At 42.7% G+C, this 21,725-nt stretch overlaps 2 protein-coding genes and 1 pseudogene across 2 annotated transcripts; all 3 read right to left on the bottom strand.

Annotated features, from left to right (window-relative positions):
- Positions 1-1,776: 1,776 nt before the first annotated feature.
- On the bottom strand, positions 1,777-7,216 carry LOC139622488 (cytochrome c oxidase subunit 7A2-like, mitochondrial). Its single transcript, XM_071479805.1, has 3 exons — positions 6,955-7,216; positions 2,242-2,376; positions 1,777-2,113 (listed from the first exon to the last, which is right to left on the bottom strand). Exons 1-3 carry the CDS (start codon positions 7,021-7,023, stop codon positions 1,973-1,975), a joined length of 345 nt encoding a protein of 114 aa, XP_071335906.1. The 5' UTR covers positions 7,024-7,216; the 3' UTR covers positions 1,777-1,972.
- A 1,142-nt stretch (positions 7,217-8,358) lies between these two features.
- LOC139622487 (voltage-gated potassium channel regulatory subunit KCNG3-like) lies at positions 8,359-10,985 on the bottom strand. The gene is made up of 2 exons (XM_071479804.1): positions 10,410-10,985; positions 8,359-10,301 (listed from the first exon to the last, which is right to left on the bottom strand). Exons 1-2 carry the CDS (start codon positions 10,982-10,984, stop codon positions 9,656-9,658), a joined length of 1,221 nt encoding a protein of 406 aa, XP_071335905.1. The 5' UTR covers position 10,985; the 3' UTR covers positions 8,359-9,655.
- Positions 10,986-13,279: 2,294 nt separating this feature from the next.
- LOC139622486 (NLR family CARD domain-containing protein 3-like) lies at positions 13,280-21,247 on the bottom strand (annotated as a pseudogene).
- Positions 21,248-21,725: the final 478 nt, after the last annotated feature.

Genomic DNA, 21,725 nt, shown 5'->3' with positions numbered 1-21,725 from the left:
GAAAAACACTGTTACAGGACGAGGATCTAGGCACAGTCAGATTTGTTATAATGGTAAAAATAACAAGATTAACGATAGCAGCACTAATTAACAACAACAATAATAATAATAATAGTAATAATGAGTGTTGTACTGTCAGATCTGGACGCTGCAGCCCTGGAGTCAGAGACACCTGCAGACTGAGGACAGACATCAGGTTCTGGTTTTAACAACAAACCAACATCACGTCATGACGAGAAAAATTTAACCAGATATGTTGGTTTTGTGATACAAGAGAAAGTGACATGTCATTATACTGAGAAAAGAAAATCTGAATAATTTGGTTTCTAGTAAAAACGAGAAAATCTGTCAGAATAAGATGAAAAACATGATGTGACACTGACTCACTGAGGCTCAGGTGTTCCTAATAAACTGGACAGAGTTCAGACTGTTGGTTTATCATCTGTGTGTGTGTGTGATGTGATCTGTTACCGTGACGCCTCACCTCAAGCATCCCATCACCGTCTCCATGGCAACAGAGCCAGTAATATGACACGCTACACAATATCTGGATCATGTTGTCTCATCAGGCTGAGCTCAGTGTGTGTGTGTGCGTGTGTGTGTGTGATGAGACATTTAACACAGAAGCTGAATCTGTTCAGTGTTAAACATTAACTCATGAACTGACAACGACATCGTAAACATCCGACGACGCTGTAAAACCAAGAATGACTGAACCAGTGAAGCTTCTCCGGCTCTGCTGCTCTGTGCAGATTTTCAGCCTCACACAGATCAGAGTCTCACCTCTGCCTGTAACCACACTCCGTTCAAACTCTCCTGCGTTTAACTGAGGAGTCTGTCAGCGACAGAGAGGAGCTGTGTGGGGAGTCGGAGGATGTGAAGGTTGTCAGATAAAAGCTGAACCAGTTTTCTGACAGAATGAATCAGTTCATCACCTCCTGCTGTCTGACTACAGCCAGCCTACACATAGAAAAACCTGCCTCTACTCTGAACACAAAATCTTTCTGTTCTCTGGAAAACATTTCATCACACTCATCACTGAACTGACAGCAGGTTCACAGGGAATGTCTGGAGTCTGCAGAGTATAAACCTGAGGGACTGAGCTCCTCTTCACTTGTCTACTTTGTTCACAGATTCTCTTTTCTTTCATCTGAACAAAAACAAGAATATAAAAGCAGTTTGTGGGGAAATATCTCTAGTCTCAGTCTCAGACTGTTGCTCAGGTGAAGCTGATCTGAGGTCTGCTGGCTTATTGATTGGATGGCTTTATAATAAAGCTGAGAGAACAGATAATCCTCAATAATCCTACAATATAAGACGGAGATAATGAGGAGGATCAGGATTCATAAAGACGGGATCAACTCAGACCAGAGGAACAAACAACAGATCTGGTGCCTCACAGCCTCGTCCCCAGTGAAATTAGAGCAATTTGTAATTAAATTCTACAGATATTTTTCCTGCAGCTGCCTGATCTCAGACACTAGTCTCTAACCAGTCTGACAGCAGAGTTTCAGCTCCTCACTCTGAACTGACACACACGTAAAACATCTGTAAAAAGTGACTGTGGAGTGAAGCCACTACAGGCTGTAAAAATAATCGAAATGTGAATGGAGTTTGGTTCAGAGACTGAACGTGCAGCATGAAGATGATTCTTTTCAGAGCGTCAGACCTTCACCTGCTGAGTGTGTGTTTGATCCAACACCAACTGCAGCACAGGTGTGTGACTGTTTATTTAAACTCTTCACTAGTAAAAACACACTCTCACATACACACAGATTCCTTTACAACAAAATAAACTTTATTATTAATTTGCCATACTAAATCATATTTCTGTACAGAGTGTTTTTATCTGCAGACAGTCCCTGAACGCCTCCTCAGAAACCTCTACCTGTCACTGAACACCTCATTGTCCATTACACTTAACATACAAAGGAAATCTCTGGTCCAATCAGAGCGCAGCAGCTCTGTAGCATCACTTGTTGCCAGGCTGGGCAGCGAAGTAGAGAGCCACGAGGCAGTAGATCGCCCCCCCCACAGTCAGACCCATGGTGGTCCGGTACAGCAGCTTGTCTATCAGGCCCCTCTTCAGGTGGACCGGGACCCCATCGGCTTTCTGAGAAAAGGAAAAAACAGGTGAGGGGCGGGACTTATATCACCTCATACAGGTCACATGATCCACACTGCACACACCTGAGCAGAGCTCATCAACAGTTTCACCAGATTAAGACTCAGGTGAGTTACCTGGAATAGTTTCTGCATTTCTTGGACTCTGTTGGGTCCCATGTACTCCACCTGACCTCCTGCTTCTGAAACCAGTTTGGTCGGAGACGCAAAGATGACAGGAGGACTGACAGGTGGGACACTTGGACGCAGACCCTGAGGAGAGACACACAGGTACAGACAGGTGTGTTGAATGTTGAGAGAGAGAGAGAGAGAGAGAGAGAGAGAGAGAGAGAGAGAGAGAGAGAGAGAGAGAGAGAGAGAGAGCTCTACTGTACTCTACAGGTAGGTTTAACACAATGAGGCCGGTCTAATATTTCAGGTCTACACAATAACATGGTCACTCATTACAACAGATGTTCTTTTTGAATGGAGAGAGGACCAGTGCACAGTGTTGCATTGTGGGTAACATGCTGTAACATGTTCTGCTGCCACAGAGGAAAGAGACAGGCCGTGAAAACTAGGGCCGAACAATAAGCAATAAAAAAAGAAAAAAATCACACTGAAGTTATTTTGGCAGATATTGCGATGGGTCATGATTTCAGTTGGAATTTTTTTCATTTCATTTACACTGAAAAATATATACAAATAATGATGTGATTTTTTGATGGATCTGTACCAATCAGACATGTTCCTTTACATCAGGAGAATGGTTTCTAGGTCTAACTGACACATTTTACATTTATTAAAGAAACTGCAGCTCCTGCAATTTATTTCGATAATATTTCAATTAATTGTGCAGCCCCAGTTAAAACTTTATTAATTGAATTCTTTATGTAAACTGTCCACCGATGCAGCAGGATTTGTGCCCGGATGCCTGATGAGCTGAGGTCTGAAAAATGTTAATGTCAGAGAAAATAATGATGCGAGAGGAATGAAGGTGAGAGGAAACAGTAACTCAGTCAGCTGACTGCTGACGTCCAGCCCAACACTCCTGTTTTACCAGCCTTATTTCTGTGGTGCACAGCGTGATAACTCACAAAGATGTGAAGGATCACTTCACTGGTCATCTCATCAGTGGGAATACTTTCCTTTCCTTTTTGAATTTTGTTTATGTTTTTATTGAAATTATTTTGGGGGCATTTTTATGTCTTTATTAGACAGAGAATGTGGAGAGACAGGAGGAGTGGGAGAGAGAGTGGGAGGAATCATGCAGCGAGGGCCCACACAGGAGGTGCCGCAGTTTTGAGTTTGAATAAATTTAATTTTGAAAGTCTTGGCACATGTCAAACATGTATTATTGTTCCCAGGATACAGGAACACGTGGCACATTTTTAGATATGAAGGCAGACTCCAGTTCATGAAAAACAAACATTTAGACCTGTCTTCTGTCTGAATTTAGACCCAGAACAGCTTCCATTTCCTGCACTGACTTGTTCTTTCAGTTCTGGAGCCTTTGTTTTCTCCCACTGTCTGAAAATAACAGACTGTTAATATGCTCACAATAATAACTGAAAACACTCACTGGGATATGTTTGGTATTTGGGACCCCCCCCCTAAACATAACATTGGACTTTAAGGGATTTCTGAACCAAACTAACTACTGAAAGTCTCTAATACCTGGTTCCAGACTGGTCTGACCAAACCACATTTCCTGACACGCTGTGGGAAAGTTCCTCTTTCAGTTTAACATTTCCAGCCCTCCTCACTCATGGCACCTCCAGATAGTTTCAACTGTGTTATCAGCCACCATAATACAACTTCTTATCTGCGAGTACTTCCAGGAATTTCCTTCTCCTGCCAAGTTCAAAAACTGACAGGAACACACCGTCCTCACATAAATCACCATGAGACGCCACTGCTTCCATTACACGGTACTTTTCCCAGTACTGCCAGCTGGGCTGCGCCACAGTGAGGAGCCTCACGTACATTACATCATGTATAAGTCTGAACATGTTGGGAGTTCTGGTCCAGACATCTCTGCAGTGGGCTGAGGCAGCACTTCGACAGGACTGAATGATGAACACAGCCTGTGTTTGATTCCCTTTAGGATGTTTTATTCTCAGCCGCATCCCAATATTTTGCTGTTTTAGCCATAAGGCTCTGAGCCTCTCCTCTGATTGGCTGTTTTCTGAGTGATCCAATAAAAATACAGCAGATTTCCGGTAAACACTCAGAGAAACCAAATCCTGCAAGGTTGGACCAGGTGGGCGGGGCTTAGGGCATGGCTGAGAGCAGCGGCTGCTTTGTTGTGACATCACAAAGTTGCAGAAGTCCTGACGGCTGGTTTTAAGGCTCAGTTTCTGAATACAGGCTGTGTGCATTTCTCTGTGGACTGAGGCTTTGATACTTTCACAGTATTAATATAGAACCTAGACCTGCTTTATAATCACAAACACATGGACATCCACCTTGATATATATTTATTTCATGGACCTTTAGAAATAGTAGATGGTATTTTGATTGGGAGCATCATACTAAAGTTACATTGAGGAGCCACCATCATTTTTATTATGCTGATTACTACAGATGTATCCACTCTGCTCCTTCAGCTTTACCAGCTGCATTAAAGTGATGAACACATGAATACATGAATAATTATAATCCAGTTATATAATACTCACTATTCTGCATGTCGAGTACTTTTTACTTTTGGTGCTGTCTGTAGTAAAGTAGAAGTAGTTCTCCGATTTTTCTGTAAAAAAACACTAATACATCATAAAAATACTCAAATATTCAAATTATTACTAAAGTTAAAAGACCTCAGAACAGTCTGTTTAAACATCATTTACACTAAACCAACACCAGGTCCCAGTCTGAACTGATCACAGAACAGCTGCTAACTTCACACTGAGCTCAGTCACAGAGGAGACGATTGATTATAATCATGACTGATCAGTTTTTCCCACAGAAGACAAGAAGAATTCACTTTACTGTCGTGTGACACAAAAGCAGCAAATCTGGCATTTTTATTTAAAAATTATTTAGTTGTCAGAATAGTTGAACATGAATTTTCTGTAGGACTCAGTTAAATGTGTTGAAGCTACAAAGCATCAAACATCAAAACAGTATTTATTATTGTTATCATTATTATTATTATCATTGTTATCATTATATTATTATTACACATAATTAAAATTCAAGGTATAAACCTAAATAAATATTGAAATAATCCACTAAGATTTAGGTAACTTTTTATCTAAACATAAGATACTAGAGAGTTTATTTCATTACCACAAAAATTTCAAACAGCCCACGAAATGGAATCAAAAATAGTCCAACATTATTCATTGTGCATTAACATCAATTATTAGTAATTATTAGTAATCATTCTCAGTCTCAGGCTCAGCCCCCCCCCCCCCCCCCCCCAAGCTTCAGATGTTGATGGGTGACCCTCACTGAAGCTTTGAAGACTCACAGATGGAATCCAGACCACCCTAATCTTTTGTTGATCGATTAACTGTTGCAGCTCAGTTTATTGTGATATAAGTTTGTGATTATAAAATTGTGATACACACATTTGCTTTAAACCCACTGAAATTATTAATCATTTATCAAATACTAGTTTACTGATTGACTGACTCATTGATTAATCGACTTGCTTTAGTTCATTCTCTTGATGACAAGTTTTGCAGTAAAAGTACAGACGTCTGAAATGTAATGGGGTCAGTGCTGGTAACGTACTGAAGTAAAGTAGTTCAGTAAATGAACTTCATGTCTTTCCACCACTGATCAATATAATATATAATCATATGAAACTGACAGGGAGGACTGGAGCCACAGTTTGCTGGTAAAACACTGAATGCAGGAGTTAAACGTACTTTACCAAAGTAAAATGTCTGAGTTCTTCCACCTTATTAAAACATGAACGTTCTTCATGATGAGCCGTTTCTTATTAGAACAGCTCACAGAGAACAAACTGTCAAACGGCTGCAGGTTAAAACCTTTATTTGTCCAGATCCTGGATCAGTCCTGTTGTTTGTTGTTAAAGTTTAACTAATGCTGGTCTGTGACCACGTTTGTTTGCTTCAGAGCTGAAATAATCAGCTGGTCAATCGAGTCAGTTCATCAACAGAAACTACTTTGATATCTGATCAGCGATTTATCAATAAAACCTTCTCTCTTCCTCTGACGTCAGAGTTTTATCAGTGATTGAAAACTGATCCGGGATCTGGACAAATAAAGGTTTTAACCTGCAGCTGTTTGACAGTAAACGGTTCATCCACTCATCAATAATCCATTCACTCTTTCACAACTGTTTTAAATTTCACATTAAACTTCTTTTTACCATTTTATGAAACTGAACAGATGAAATCAGTTGAATAAGAAACGACTGCGCAGATTAATCAATAATCAAAGTGATCAGTAGTTGTGACTGAGTGAAGAAACAGAATAAAAATTATTCTGTTTTCATGTTGAATCTGAATCATTGATGTGAAGACATCAATTTAGTTTTTCCATTAATCGATTAATCATTTTGTCATTGACAGAAAGACCCGATTGTTCTTCTCGTTTGTCACCAGCTGGTTCAGAGATAAATATCTGATCAGACAAGAGCTGATCGATAAATGTTCTGTCTTTATCGAATGTGTCTTAAGTCTTTACTGAGGAGCCAGTGATGAAATGATCGACTGATATATAAAAAACATTTATTTTCATTTGACTCGTCAGAAATAATCAATGAAATAATCGATCGGTATTGATCGCTTTATCTTCCAGCTCTGATATTTCTGTTAGCATTAGCATTAGCTGCTCTCTCGGTGGTAACAAGGTCAAGCGGTGCTCGGGTCTCACCTGCGGGGTGTAGGCGGCGGCGGGGGCTCCGGTGAGCCGCTGCGTCACTCCGTTCAGCTTGTAGTACATGTTGAGGGGGGTAACTCAGGTAAAACACACCTGGACGAGCGGACACTCCACCTGTTTCTGACTCTCAGCTGATTGCTGCTTCTCCCGATGCCGACACAGCGCTGCGTGATGACGTCAAAGCAGCACTGAAGGACCCGCGGAGGGAGGGGCGTCCGCGACCTGCCTGACTGTAATAAATCAATTAAAAATCAATCTCCTCGTCCTCGTCCTGGACACCTGCGTTACCATCTTACAACAGTGATGTCATTTAGAGCCGGAGCCTGCGCAGTAGTAGCCTGTGTACATGAATTGATTTGACCACACCCACAAAAATTAGCCAATCACTGAAAACTGATCTTAAATCAAACATGAGGGCGGTGTTTGGGTTCATCGAAATATGGTTTGTTCCGAGTTTGTTGGCGCTCGGATGAAAGATGTAGGACCGGGAGTCAGAAGTATGTCGAGCAAAAAAATTAAAAATGGCAGGAAAAAAGTGTATGACGGAAATGGGCGGGGCCTACATCAAGCTTTATGGCTATATTTGAGCTTATTCTCACCACATGGTGGCGCTACCATTCCTGATTGTGTGCTGCACTGAACTGTGGGGAAGCAGTTCATGATGTTTCAGTAGCTTCAGGTTTTCAAGATGTTTCTCGTGTTCCCACACAAGCCATCACACTGACACAGGCCATGTCTGCGTATGTTTTTCTTTTTCTTCAGGTTTTTTTACATCATTGTGTGGTTGTTCTGTATCAGGTGAAAAAGGCTCAGATGGATTAATGTGTTTTAATTCAGAGACGCTCTGTGTGGACAGAGGGAGACGAGAGAAGGAAGGAAGAATACAGAAAGATCGATGATGAAGGTCAACATGTTTCATGATGATTCACAATAGAGAAAGAATAAAGGAAGCATGGAGAAAGAAGAAAAGAACAGATAGAGATAAAGAAGGGATAAAAAGTGTTTGCAGATTAAAGGGATAGTTCGTGTAGTCGTGCTTTGGTAGAAGAAGAAGTGTCTTTCTTCAGTGAGACATTTCACACTCCAGCAGCTCATCCGTCCTCACTTCAAAAAGAAATGTTTCCAACACTTCCACTTCCTGTCTCCGAGTCTGCTGTTGCCGTGGAAACTGTGAACAGTGTCCAGTTACACTATGGAGTTTAACCCACAACTGTCCAAAAACAGCTGAGCATGTGCAGTCTGTCCTGGGGGGGGGGGGGGGGGGGGGGCACATTGGGAAATGTTGGCAGAATGTAAAACTGAAAGAATGATTAACTCATCATTCATCAATAATTTCAGTTTTTAAATACACCTTTGATGTGTCACAGAACACTGTGTTAACAGTCAGAGACAAAAAAACCTGAACAACAACTTTATTCTGAAAGATTTTGTCTTTCACCTTATATCTAATCTCCACTTCGTCTCAGCTGCAGCTGGATCGAGAACACTGTGTGAACACTGGTCTGACTGGTGAACACCACCTTCTGTCTGTTTATGTGGAAAATGCTGAATGCATCGAGTTCAACATGAGAATCTGTGACCATGAGGGACACTGAGGATAATAAGGGTGTTGGTTTTCAAAATAAAATATTTCGGTGATATGAATTCAGTGATGCAGTCATCATGACCTAGATTTGGTTGGACTGAACTGAGGCTCTGATGTAACAAACACAACTGTGCTGTGTTGTGTTCAGTGTCCAGTTCATCTGCTTTCAGTAAGATTCATTCATTTTCATTCATTTCTGTCAATTCTAGACAATTTTATGTACGCTGGCGTTTCCAACAGAAAATTAATATTTATGTGACTTTAAAAGGATCTCTGTGTGAGTATATACTGGCCTGATGCTGCAGTGAGAGCTCAGGTAAATGAGCAACTACCTCCGAACATTGTGTCTATTCATCAGTAATTTCTATCAGACCACACAGCTCTGTCCAGGAAACAGCTGTGGAAATTATTTAGAAATTACAGAACCAGTAAAATAACAGGTTACTGACTACAGCAGTGGTTCCCAACCTGTGGGCCGGGGCCCACTGATAGGCCACGAAGGTATTGCAAAAAATGAATAAAATATAAATACTGTTTTTAAATGTTTTACAAAGAAATGATCTTTAAAAACATTGAAAATGTTTAAAAACTGCTTTCATTGTTTTTTTTCTTGTATTAAGGCCTGTCACTGTGATAAGTCTCTGACAGGAACTCTTATGTTGTTGTCATGGACCACGTCGTATACATGTTCGTTTTCAGTCTGTGCGCTAAAAGGTTAGATCAGAATGGACAGCTGCTTAGCAACAGGAAGAACTAAAAGGAAAGTTTGGTCGTTATCATTAAAATAAAAAGTGCTCTGTGGCATCATTAGGCCTCCTGTTGTTGTGGGGTCGGACGTGGGCCACCAACATTTTGTGGCCGTGAGTTGTAGAGGTTGGGAACCACTGGACTACAGGATACTTCTGGTGGGTATGAGTCACAAACTGAAGCCTGAGAGCAACCTGAAGGCAACAGCAAACTAAAATCTGTCGTAAAGTTGTGTCAAGTTTCTGTCTTAGTTTTTGGTGATTGTATAATATTGATATCTGCAGTGTTTCCTGCTTCAGTGGCGACAGCAGCAGAGGAGTCAGGTGATCAATGGACTGAACCAGTTCAGGGTGGAATAATCAGTCAGTTGATGAGGTCAGCGGACAGGCTGCGGCTGCAGCGGGCTGAGCGCACCTTCAGCTCATGGTAACACTGGACGAAGCTGTGGTAGATGAAGGTGATGGGCAGCGCCAGCAGCACAATGCCGCTCACCACACAGAGACCGCCCAGTACGCGGCCCGCCACCGTCACCGGATACATGTCACCGTATCCCACCGTTGTCATGGAGATGATGACCCACCAGCAGGCGGCAGGGATGCTGGCGTAGTCCTGGTTTCCAGCCTCCAGGTCCAGGCCGTGCTCCAGGAGCTGGGCCAGTGCGCTGAAGATTGCCATGGCGACACAGATGAAGACCAGCAGCATCACCATCTCGCGGTAGCAGCGCCGCAGCGTCAGGCCGAGCGTCTGCAGGCCCAGGAAGTGACGCGCCAGCTTGATCACCCAGAAGATCCGCATAATGCGCAGGATGCGCAGTGTGACACCTGCACGCTGCAGCTGAGAGTTCTCCCCTGTCAGGATCGTCACGGTAACAGAGACGTAGTACGGCGTGATGGCCAACAGGTCGATGATGTTCAGGGGACGACGGACAAACTCACATTTATCACGAGACACCAGGAAACGAACGATACACTCAGCTGTGAACCAACCAATACAGACCGCCTCAATGATCCTGCAGGGAAGGTCAGCCAATCAGAGAGAGGGAGGGGAGAGAGAACCAATCAGAGGGAATCAGAGACCGAGTCAAGACATGGATGAAGTGGTCTGAAAGGGGTCCTACCTGTGCTGGTCCAGTGTCTCGGCAGCCTTCCAGTCCGGTAAGGTGCTAGCACACAGCATCACCATGGAGATGACCACAAACAGCACAGACACCGAAGCGAGGATCTGCGCCGCCAGTGAGGAAGTGGGCTCCTCGAACGTCCTCCTCATCCTCTCCAGCCAGCGGCTCTGGGGCTCCTCGGGCCCCCGCGGCTCCTCCTCGGGGAAGAAGTGGACGAAGCAGTCGGACATGCGGTCGTCGAGGCGGCGCTGGCAGCACGGCTGCAGGTCGGAGCTCTCCAGGCCCCAGTACAGCATCTCGTTGTAGAAGGACAGCTCGCACATGTGCGGCACGAAGCGCAGCTTGCCGTGCTGCACATACAGCATGATGAAGCTGAAGGCCTCCGAGTGCCGGTCGAAGAAAAACTCGTTCCTGTCGCGGTCGTAGTCGTCACAGAGCTCCAGCAGCTCGCTCTCTGACACGCAGCGATGCAGCCGGCTGAGTCTGCTGAGGGGGAGGCGCTTCATCAGCTCGGCTGAGAAGGAGAACCTGCGGCCTCCAACATTCAGGGTGCAGAAACTGCTCCCAACCTTCATCTTGAAAGGAAAGTCTGCTTCCAAGTTTTGTTTTCTGTTAACTTAAAAACTCAAACTGCTTCCAGACTTTATTTTCATTTTTTCTTTGTTAAAATCTCTCTTATCGTCTGTTTGATAAAAAGCTGAAGCTGCTTCTAAGTGTTAACTTCATCTTTGTATCTGTTAGGAGCTTCCACTGTTTGTCTGTTAACAGAAACATAAAGTCCTGCTTCCAAACCTCAGCTCCTGTCTAAAACCAGCTGCTGCTTCCACGCTGCTTAACCGTCTCTTTGTTCGAAGCTGAAGCTGCTTCCAAACTTCATCCAGAGGTCAAAAACTCCAAAGGTCGTCCTGTCACTGACACCAGAGGCAGCTTCCACACCTCAGTTCGTCATCGATAAAAATTCACACTGCGTCACAACTTCGTCATCTGTTTGCTAGAAAAGCTGAAGCTTCTTCCAAACTTGGTAACCTTCACTTTGTCTTCCAAACATCAGTGTCTGTCTTTAAAGCTTCGGTTTTCAGTTAAAAATAAAACCGGCTGCTGTTTCCAGGCTCCATCTTCCATCTGAAACTGAAGCTCTTCAGTCTCATCATCTTCACGTTTTCATCTTCTTATAAAAACCTTGTTTGCTTCCAGACATCTTTTCTTCACAGCTTACACAGAATAAAACATGTGTCAGTAACCAACAACAACATGAAGGTTATTTCTGCTCTAATGATCAGTGACCTACTCGCCCAGATCAATTTCAATGATCTCATTCTGACTCTCTCTCTCTTCTTCTGCATCGTTGTGTATTTTTAGTCAAACTAGATAAAACTGAACCACATTTAAACCCAAAGAACAAACATTAAGATAAAGTGTGATCGCTCTGAGCTGCCAGTTTTAGACAAATGAACTCACTCAGAATCAGCTGTAATTTAAAACACACACACACACACACACACACTGATTTCACACAGTTTAAAAACTCACCAGAAATGAAGCTTGTCCTCACAGTGAAGCCAGGACAAATCAACACTCGGCAGGTATTTGGTTTTAAAGTCAGGATAAATCACATCAGTGGATCCTGTTTCACTTCTGGTTTGTTTCTTTTCGGTGCTGGATCTGAGGCTGAAGAGCAGCACCTCCTCCTCCTCCTCCTCCTGCTGTCTGAGAGGAGGCGGATTACAGTCGATGATTCAAACAGCAGTCAGTGTGAGCTGCTGAGGCTGAATCTGACTCTCCCTTTTTTTGTAATTTTTTGTCCTTGTCCTCTCCTCGTCTTCTCCTGTCCTTCATTTCATTTTTCTTCCTCTTCTCTTCAGATCTCAGGACCTCCATCGTCGCTCCAGATTAGACACTGAATCCACTTCATGCTGATTTTATGTTTCAGTGAACATCAAACAGCAGGTCTGAATAATGAGTCCCATGTGATGAATTCATTTCCAAGCAGCAGTTTATTCTGAGGAAACAGCTCCCTCTGCTGGAGGGTCCTGTGACCTGCAGACCATCAGGTGAAATCTGTAAAAAGTATAAATGACCTAAGTATAAATAAATAAATGAACAATTAAATACATGACTGAAAAACTAAAAAATATATATATATAATTCTGTGTTTTTACATTTATTTATTTCTGTATTTCAACATTTATTTATTTATTCGTTCATTTATTTATGCATTTATTTATGTATTTCAATGTCCGTATGTTAATTAGGTGGGCGGTCCTACCTCAGGCTAAAACCAGATTGGTTATTGCGATTGGATGGATTTACTCCTACAGCCTGGACTGGTTCACAGGAGCTTTGCCTTCCCAGTGTTGTCACCTTTGACCCTAGATTTATGGCCCGTTCAAACTTCTTTAAAGGTGTTTTTTCCCATAAAGCATCACCAACAACTCTAGTGTTGGTGATGCTTTAAACACTGTGACTGAGTTTCTCCTTGGACACGAGTAAAGTCTGTTTATCCTGTTTGTTCTTTCAGTTCAATTGATACAGACAGAAAACAAACTGGACTTTTTCTGTTCTGACAAAACAATGGATGATTATAAATGACTAATAATTTATTATTACTGAGCAGTGTTGCACAACATTTTGTTTTATCTGCTGCAATGACAGTAAAAATGTTTTTCATATCAAAGTTTATTTCATTTTCAAATGATGGTGCAGAGATGATAAAGTAACAACACTAATGTTAATGTGCAGCTCAGTAACCATAACACATTATGTCTTAGTTCTGAAGAAGACAATCCTGGTTGGTGCTAAATAACATGAACTGAGCAAAGTGAAATATCTGGTCAGCAGTGAGTTTCTCTAACAAATGAAGGTTCTGTGTACTACAGAGAACACAGAGACACTGAGGAGTCAGACCAGAGTCCAAACCCAGGATACAGAGGTTCAGTGAAGGTGGTGTTGAAGGTGTGGAGGTGGATCAGTGAGTCAGAGGAGACTCTGTAGAAGGACAGAGAGCCAGCAGGACAGTCCACATACACTGCTACTCTGAGAGGGACTGAGGAGGAGGAGATGATGGGTGTTTCTCTCTCATCGTGACAGACAGCATAACCATGATCATCAGAGCAGCTCAGACTCCAGGACTGATCGTTCATTCCAAACACACAGTCACGACTGGCTCCTTTCCTGATTCCTCTGTAACTCACTGATACATCAACGTCTCCACTCCACTCGACCTCCCAGTAACAGCGACCAGTCAGACCAGTTCCACACAGCAGCTGAGGATACCAGTCAAATCTGTCTGGATGATCAGGATACCACTGATCCTCCTCCACACGTATCATCGTCCTGTTGTCGTCAGACAGTTGGATGTTTGTGTTCACTGTGTTTGTATCGAGTGTGAGTTCACAGGAATCTGATGGAGAGAACAAGACACAGCTGCAGTTATTGATTTATCATCTGATCAGTTATTGACAGTTTGATGACTCATGACCAGGGGAGATTCTAGAGTCTGTTGTGACCCAAGGGAAAAAATTACCAGGGGGTCCCTCCAATCAGTGTTGTGTAATAAATAAACTGACACCAAAGAAAAATGTGTGCAATCTAAACATTTTTTTATTCCAAATGTTTAAATTGTCCACATATAGTAGAATTTTCAATATATTCACATAAAAAACAGGACACACCTTGTAATTTTCAGCATATATATTATAAAGAGCAATAAAAACCTAAATAAATAACTAAACTAACTAACTTCAACATTGTCATATTGTAAATAACTCACATTATAAGGCCAGAGTTCATCAGGATCATAAGTTTTTTTTTGGCCTTTTGCCTTAGTTATAGTCCCAGTGAGAGAGACAGGAAAGTTGGGGAAAGGGAGGCGACAGGCTGGACTCGAACCCAGGCCGATGGGTTAAGGACTAAGCCTAAATGGCCCAATATGCTCCTTTGAGGATGTTTCATATCTAGAGACTTTTTGGACAGACCTGAGCTCCCCTCCCTCTCAGGCTACATCCACACTACTATGTTTTTCGTTTTAAACAGTGTTTTAAAATGACAACGATCTGCGTCCACACTAACACATCTGTAAATGTGTATGTGTGACCATTCACTGACGCTGGGCCTGCATTAGCCGATGTAAACAGGAAGCCGATTGTCTACTCTCAGGTGTACTCAGCTGATTAGTTGCAGAAAAAGTGAAGAAGTTCTGATGTGGCTCTGGACTGACAGTGTTCAGTGGGCAGGACAGAGCAACCAAATGGGGGCCCTTTAAGGAGGTTTCCTTCTGAGTTATTTGAAAATCATCCATGGGTTGTATAAGGGGGAGAGAGCTGGATTTTGAGAAGTTGCTCTGGAGTAAAGTTTGTCAGGCATAGAGGGCCCACTAATAGCCTGGGGCCCCAAGCAATTTCCTGCCTTGCCTTTTCACAAGCTGCACCTCTGCTCATGACATCAGTGACCTGAATGAATGATGTGACAGTTTGAAAATGGTTGAATGTGCTGGTTTGTTTTCATAAATCAAATTCAAAACAAACTTACACTTCCTCAGACCTGGTCTCAGCCATTGGACTCCAGAGGGCTCCAACCTGAAACGATCCAAACATTACACATCTCTCATAGACAGAGCTTTGTTATAGATAAAGTGCATCCGGAAGGTATTCACAGCGCTTCACTTTTTCCACATTTTGTTATTTTACAGCCTTATTCCAAAATGGATTAAATTCATTTTTTATCTCAACATTCTACACACTATACCCCATAATGACAAAGTGAAAACAGTTTGCTTGAAACTTTTGCAAATTTATTTTAAAAATTTACAGCCTCAAGTCTTTTTGAGTATGATGCTACAAGCTTGGCACACCTATTTTTGGGCAGGTTCTCCCAGTCTTCTTTGCAGAACCTCTCAAGCTCCATCAGGCTGGATGGGGAGCGTCGGTGCACAGCCATTTTCAGATCTCTCCAGAGATGTTCAGTCTGGGCTCTGGCTGGGCCACTCAAGGACATTCACAGAGTTGTCCCGAAGCCACTCCTTTGTTATCTTGGCTGTGTGCTTAGGGTCGTTGTCCTGTTGGAAGATGAACCTTCACCCTCTGGAGCAGATTATCATCAAGGATGTCTCTGTACATTGCTACATTCATCTTTCCCTTGACCCTGACTAGTCTCCCAGTTCCTGCTGCCAAGGTGCCTTTTACTGAGGAGTGGCTTCCATCTGGCCACTCTACCATACAGGCCTGATTGGTGGACTGCTGCAGAAATGGTTGTCCTTCTGGAGGGTTCTTCTCTCTCCGCAGAGCAACGCTTGAGCATCGTCAGAGTGACCATTGAAACAGGAGTGTTGAGTGTTTTTTATTTTTAATATATTTGCAAAGATTTAAAGCTAACTTTTTTCATTTTGTCATTATGGGGTATTGTGTGTAGAATTTTGAGATAAAAAAATTAATTTAATCCATTTTGGAACAAGGCTGTAACATAACAAAATGTGGAAAAAGTGAAGCACTGTGAATACTTTCCAGATGCACTGTAGACAACTTAATTCTGACGAATGATGGTCCCGGCCTTGTGGATGAGTCTATTGATCCTTTTGTCATCTCTGCCTGCTCAATGCCAACTTTTGCAAATATTTTTGGAGATTTCATGACTCTGATACACACTCTTTCATGTGCTTATAACCTCACAGTATCAAGATTAACAAAAAATGCAGCATACTACATCTTTACAATTAGTATTAGAGATGAAAGCAGGTGACATGCAGCAAAGGGTCTCAGGGTAGACCTGAACCTGGACCACTGCAGTAAAATATAAACCTTTAAGACACGCGTGCTTCCAGGTGCACAACACTATGTGGTTACTTTTACGTATAAAAGGCAACCATACAAGTATTTTCTCACAGCACACAGAGCTCATCAATCTGTTGCTCATTGATAAACTCCTCCAACCCACTTGTAGACTATAACTAGTTTAGTTTCCCTTTTATATTACATTATTCACAGCACAAAATAAGAGACAAATTGTGTCCCATATTGATTCAATACAGGATGCAGCATTTTAACTTCAAATATGGGATGATTCTGTATAATATTGGATGGGTGGCAACCTTAGTGGGAAACCTAAAGGTAGCCTACAAGCACATAGGCGATTCTTGTGCGTACTATGAAATATAATCCTGCCACTGCTGTTCTCAACACCATGGAGTCAATCTGGGATCACAAGAGGAGACAGAAGACATCGAAACAAAAGAACTATAAAAGGTTCTCTAAGATGCTGGAACAACCAGAAGAACGGTGAGCAGGTGTGCCTCGGAGAACTGGAGCTGGTTTACAGGCAAAGGGGGGGTCATAGCAAATACTGATCTGATTTAGTTAATCTACTTTTTTACTGAGAAATAAAAACTATTCTTGGATTTATTTTTGAAAACTCCTCACTTTACTTTTAGAGCCTAAAACATTTACACTGTCATGTATATTAGTAAAAATACCTGAGAGTGTCCAGACTCCAGTCTGGATCCTCCAGTCCAGCACGAAGCAGCTTCACTCCTGAGCCTCCTGGATGATTGTATCTCAGGTCCAGCTCTCTCAGATGGGAGGGGTTGGAGATCAGAGCTGAGGCCAAAGAAGCACAACCCTCCTCTGTGATCAGGCAGCCTGACAGACTGAACACACACAAAACAACACGTCACATAACCTGCAGGTGCTGCAGGACTGGGAGCTTAGTGTATTACAGCAATAGCTGATGGCTACTTTGGTATTTCATTAACATTACAGTTTTTTTCTAGTCAAAACCAAAGACACAATAAGACATTAATTGTATTTTTCCACTTCCTCTCTGATATTTAAGGTTCCAACAGCAGAATGAGAGAACATAAATATTTTCATGTAGAGAGACTGAAACAAACTAAAGACCACTGTTTTGAAATCATACAATCTGGTTACAAGTACGTCCATTAATATGAATCAGAATTTCATGTCCACATGATGTTTTTATATAATAAAGACATATGATGAGTGAAATAATCAGTTGACACCATGACTGAGTGTTTCCACCTTGAACTGCAGTGAACCAATGACAGTCTCATTAAAACAGATTCAGACAGTCAAGGATTCATACGTCATAGACCCGAAGGAACCAATCCTGCCACCTTTCAGGACAGGGGGTGGGGCTAAATACACCTGAAACCTTGTCAGCACAGAGAGCCAGAGTTAACATTAGCAAAGCCACTAACACTGTGTCAGCCACTGCCAGTTACAAGCTATTAAATGACATAAACAAATCAAAGATGCTAACTACGCTAACGGTTCTGATCCGTCTGCTAGTCTCTGATTCTGGTCTCAACAGACTCCTCATCTGAGTCTGGGTCTGACTGAGGCTCCAACATGAGGCTGAGTCTCTCTGATGATTCCTCCTCTAACATCTTCATCCTCTCTGCTCTTTTGCCTGGACACCTGGAGCCAGCAGGTGGTGGGCGGGGCCAAGGCCTGATCCAGGTTTCTCAATGATGAAGTCAGAGTAGATGAGCCTCAGACCAGATTTTATGTGAAAACATGTTCAACTAAATATGAATCATAGTAGAGAATTTTTTACAGAGTTTAAAACACGTCTGGAGGAAATTTAAATGGTGATCAGTTCAGGAGGCTGATGATTCCTGACCTGAGACTTTCCAGTTTATTGTGTGGACTCTCCAGTCCAGCAGACAACAGCTTCACTCCTGAATCCTGCAGGTTGTTGTTACTCAGGTCCAGTTTTCTGAGACTAGAGGACTGTGAGCTGAGAACTGAGGACAGAGCTTCAAGACTTGTATCTGACAGGTCACAGCCACTCAGTCTGAAGAGATGATAATTGACAAAAAGAAAAATATAATTGTTGGTAAAACATGATCATCTAACCAGTTGAGTTTGAAATCAAGTACAGTCAGGAGGATTGAAGGTCACAGCTCAGATAGAACTAACAAACCTGTATTTTAGCAACTGTTAAAAACAAGAGCTATTTAAAATGCATTAAATGAAACTGAAATCTATAAATGATAACCAATGAAGAGTCAACAAATTTTATGATATAAAATATCTTCTCAGCACAGGATAAAACCCTTACAGTTAATGGTGATTAACAAGAATAATGATGATGGAATTTCAAATCAAATGACATCAAAGGAAAATGGGCTTTTGTATATCATCTAGAGTTCATATATCTATGAGGGCAAAGCTGAACAGAAACTATTTCTAACATAGAAAATTTCAAATCCTGATGGAAAACAGGCAACTGGAAAAAAGTGATCTAACCTGAGAGTTTCCAGTGTACAGTGTGGACTCCCCAGTCCAGGAGCCAACAGTTTCACTCCTGAATCCTGCAGGTTGTTGTTACTCAGGTCCAGCTCTCTCAGACTAGAGGACTGGGAGCTGAGGACTGAGGACAGAACTCCACAGCTTCTCTCTGAGAGGTTACAGCCACTAAAACTGAAGAGACAATACACAACAAGAAGACAAATATCAGCAAACTCACCTCTGAAGTTGACTGTGGACTTCAACTCAACCAATAATGAAATAGTTTCTCTGTATTCAACAAACTCACGAGAAAGAAAAAAGTAAAAATCATTAACAAAAATGAAATACTAACTCTCTCCTGAAAATGACAGAGTATATAATGTTTCAATCAAAATAAATTAATCTAATTATCAGAGTACTTACACAGCTTTCCTGGAAGCTTTGACCACTGGCAGCAGCCTCAGAAGAGCCTCCTCTGAAGCAGAGTATTTCTTCAGGTCAAACATGTCCAGATCTTCTTCTGATGACAGTAAGATGAAGACCAGAGCTGACCATTGAGCAGGAGACAGTTCATCTGTGGAGAGACTTCCTGAATTCAGGGACTGTTGGATCTGCTCCACTAGAGAACGACCATTCACTTCATTCAGACAATGGAACAGGTTGATGCTTTTCTCAGCAGACAGATTTCTCTCGATCTTCATCTCAATATACTGGACGGTTTCCTGATTGCTCAGTGAGTCACTTCCTGTCTCTGTCATCAGACCTCCTAGACATTTCTGATTGGTCTGCAGTGAAAGACCCAGGAGGAAGCGGAGGAACAAGTCCAGGTGTCCATTTGGACTCTGTAAGGCCTCGTCCACAGCTCTCTGGTAGAAAAGTGTCACTGCGCATTCATCTTCTCTTGTTTCAGACTTCTGGGAGAATGTTTGTTCTTCTGTCATCAGATTGACTCCAGAGTTGAAAAAGGTCAGATGGACATGAAGAGCAGCCAGAAACTCCTGAACACTCAGATGGACGAAGCAGAACACCTTGTCCTGGTACAGGCCTCTCTCCTCTGTAAAGACCTGTGTGAACACTCCTGAGTACACTGAGGCTGCTCTGATATCGATGCCACACTCTGTCAGGTCTGATTCATAGAAGATCAGGTTTCCTTTCTGCAGCTGCTCAAAAGCCAGTTTTCCCAGAGACTTAATCATCCTCCTGTTCTTTTTACTCCAGTGTGGATCTGTCTCAGCTCCTCCATCATACTTGACCTTCTTCAGTTTGGACTGAACCACCAGGAAGTGGATGTACATCTCAGTCAGGGTCTTGGGCAGCTCTCCTCCCTCTCTGGTCTTCAACACATCCTCCAGAACTGTAGCAGTGATCCAGCAGAAGACTGGGATGTGGCACATGATGTGGAGGCTTCGTGATGTCTTGATGTGGGAGATGATCCTGCTGGCCTGCTCCGCATCTCTGACCCTCTTCCTGAAGTACTCCTCCTTCTGTGGGTCAGTGAACCCTCTGACCTCTGTCACCATGTCAACACACTCAGGAGGGATCTGATTGGCTGCTGCAGGTCGTGTGGTTATCCAGAGGCGAGCAGAGGGAAGCAGTTTCCCCCTGATGAGGTTTGTCAGCAGCACGTGCACTGAGGTAGACTCTGTGACATCAGTCAGGATCTCAGTGTTGTGGAAGTCCAGAGGAGGTCAACACTCATCCAGACCATCAAAGATGAACACAACCTGGAACTGATCAAACCTGCAGATTCCTGCTTCTTTGGTCTCAGTGAAGAAGTGATGAACAAGTTCCACCAAGCTGAACTTTTTCTCTTTCAGCACATTCAGCTCTCTGAAGGTGAAGGGAAATGTGAACTGTATGTCCTGGTTGGCTTTGTCGTCAGCCCAGTCCAGAGTGAACTTCTGTGTTAAGACTGTTTTCCCAATGCCAGCCACTCCCTTTGTCATAACTCTTCTGATCGGTCCATCTCTTCCAGGTGAGGCTTTAAAGATGTCTTCTAGTCTGATGGTTGTTTCTGGTCTGTGTGGTTTCCTGGAAGCTGTTTCAATCTGTCTGACCTCATGTTCATCATTGACCTCTCCAGCCCCTCCCTCTGTGATGTAGAGCTCTGTGTAGATCTGATTCAGAAGGGTTGGGTTTCCTGCTTTAGAGATCCCCTCAAACACACACTGGAACTTCTCCTTGAGGTTAGATTTGAGTTTACGACGACAAACTGCAGGATTTCCTGAATGAACATAAAAAAAAATAATATTCATAAAGAAAATTAAAAAACATTTTAATTCCCATAAAGAAAAAATATATGAACATATTTCCCTCATGTTGAGATGTTAGTAAATGTCTCATTTCTCCATCATGTTGAATCTTTAGAGAAATCCTCTTACTGCCCTGCAGACAGTTAGCCAGCTCCTCCTGCTTCATCCTCCGCAGGAAGTTCACTGTGATCTTCACAAATGCCTCTCTGCTGCTCCTCCTCTGCTCTTCATCCTCACCATCCAACACCTCCTCATCCTCCCTCTGGCTCTCTAAGCATTCTGGGTAATCTGCACTCAAAACCTTCTGGATCTTCTTCAGCTCGTTCTTCACAAAAGTGATCATGTTCTCCTCCAGCAGCTGGAACAGGAAACTATATGAGTGACAGCATCAAACTAAAACCATGGAGCCGAACATCAGATCCATGTTGGACAGACTGACAATCCACTGGTCTAACAGTGCAGCATGGAGATGACTGTGAGCAGATGTGAAAGTAGCTGTTGTACACAGACTGACCCCTGGGAACCTCTGAGCTCTCCTGGTCCACTCTGTGGAGGAATCATGAAGAATGAGCTCACATTGTGTCTGTCCACACAGAGACAGACAGAAGCTAAAGGTCCATGAAGTGATGTTCGGATGTGAGCAGTGAATCAGACCACTCCCTGTAGTGGTAAAGGTTTACTAGTCCTGCTGATCCCACTGAGAATCAACAGCTCAGTCTGCAGCTGTTTGTAGCTTCCAGCTCAGTGTTTGCCTTCACCAGTTTGGTTTAGTCCCAACGTCTCTCACCAACCCTCCATACAGCTCTCCCTCCCTCACTGAA

This window comes from Trachinotus anak, unplaced genomic scaffold, assembly GCF_046630095.1.
Source record: "Trachinotus anak isolate AG129_WGS33_773 ecotype Australia unplaced genomic scaffold, CSIRO_AGI_Tana_v1 ptg000007l, whole genome shotgun sequence".
Lineage (NCBI taxonomy): Eukaryota > Metazoa > Chordata > Actinopteri > Carangiformes > Carangidae > Trachinotus > Trachinotus anak.
Note: the sequence above shows the minus strand (reverse complement) of the source record. Positions and strands in the feature narration are given on the sequence as shown.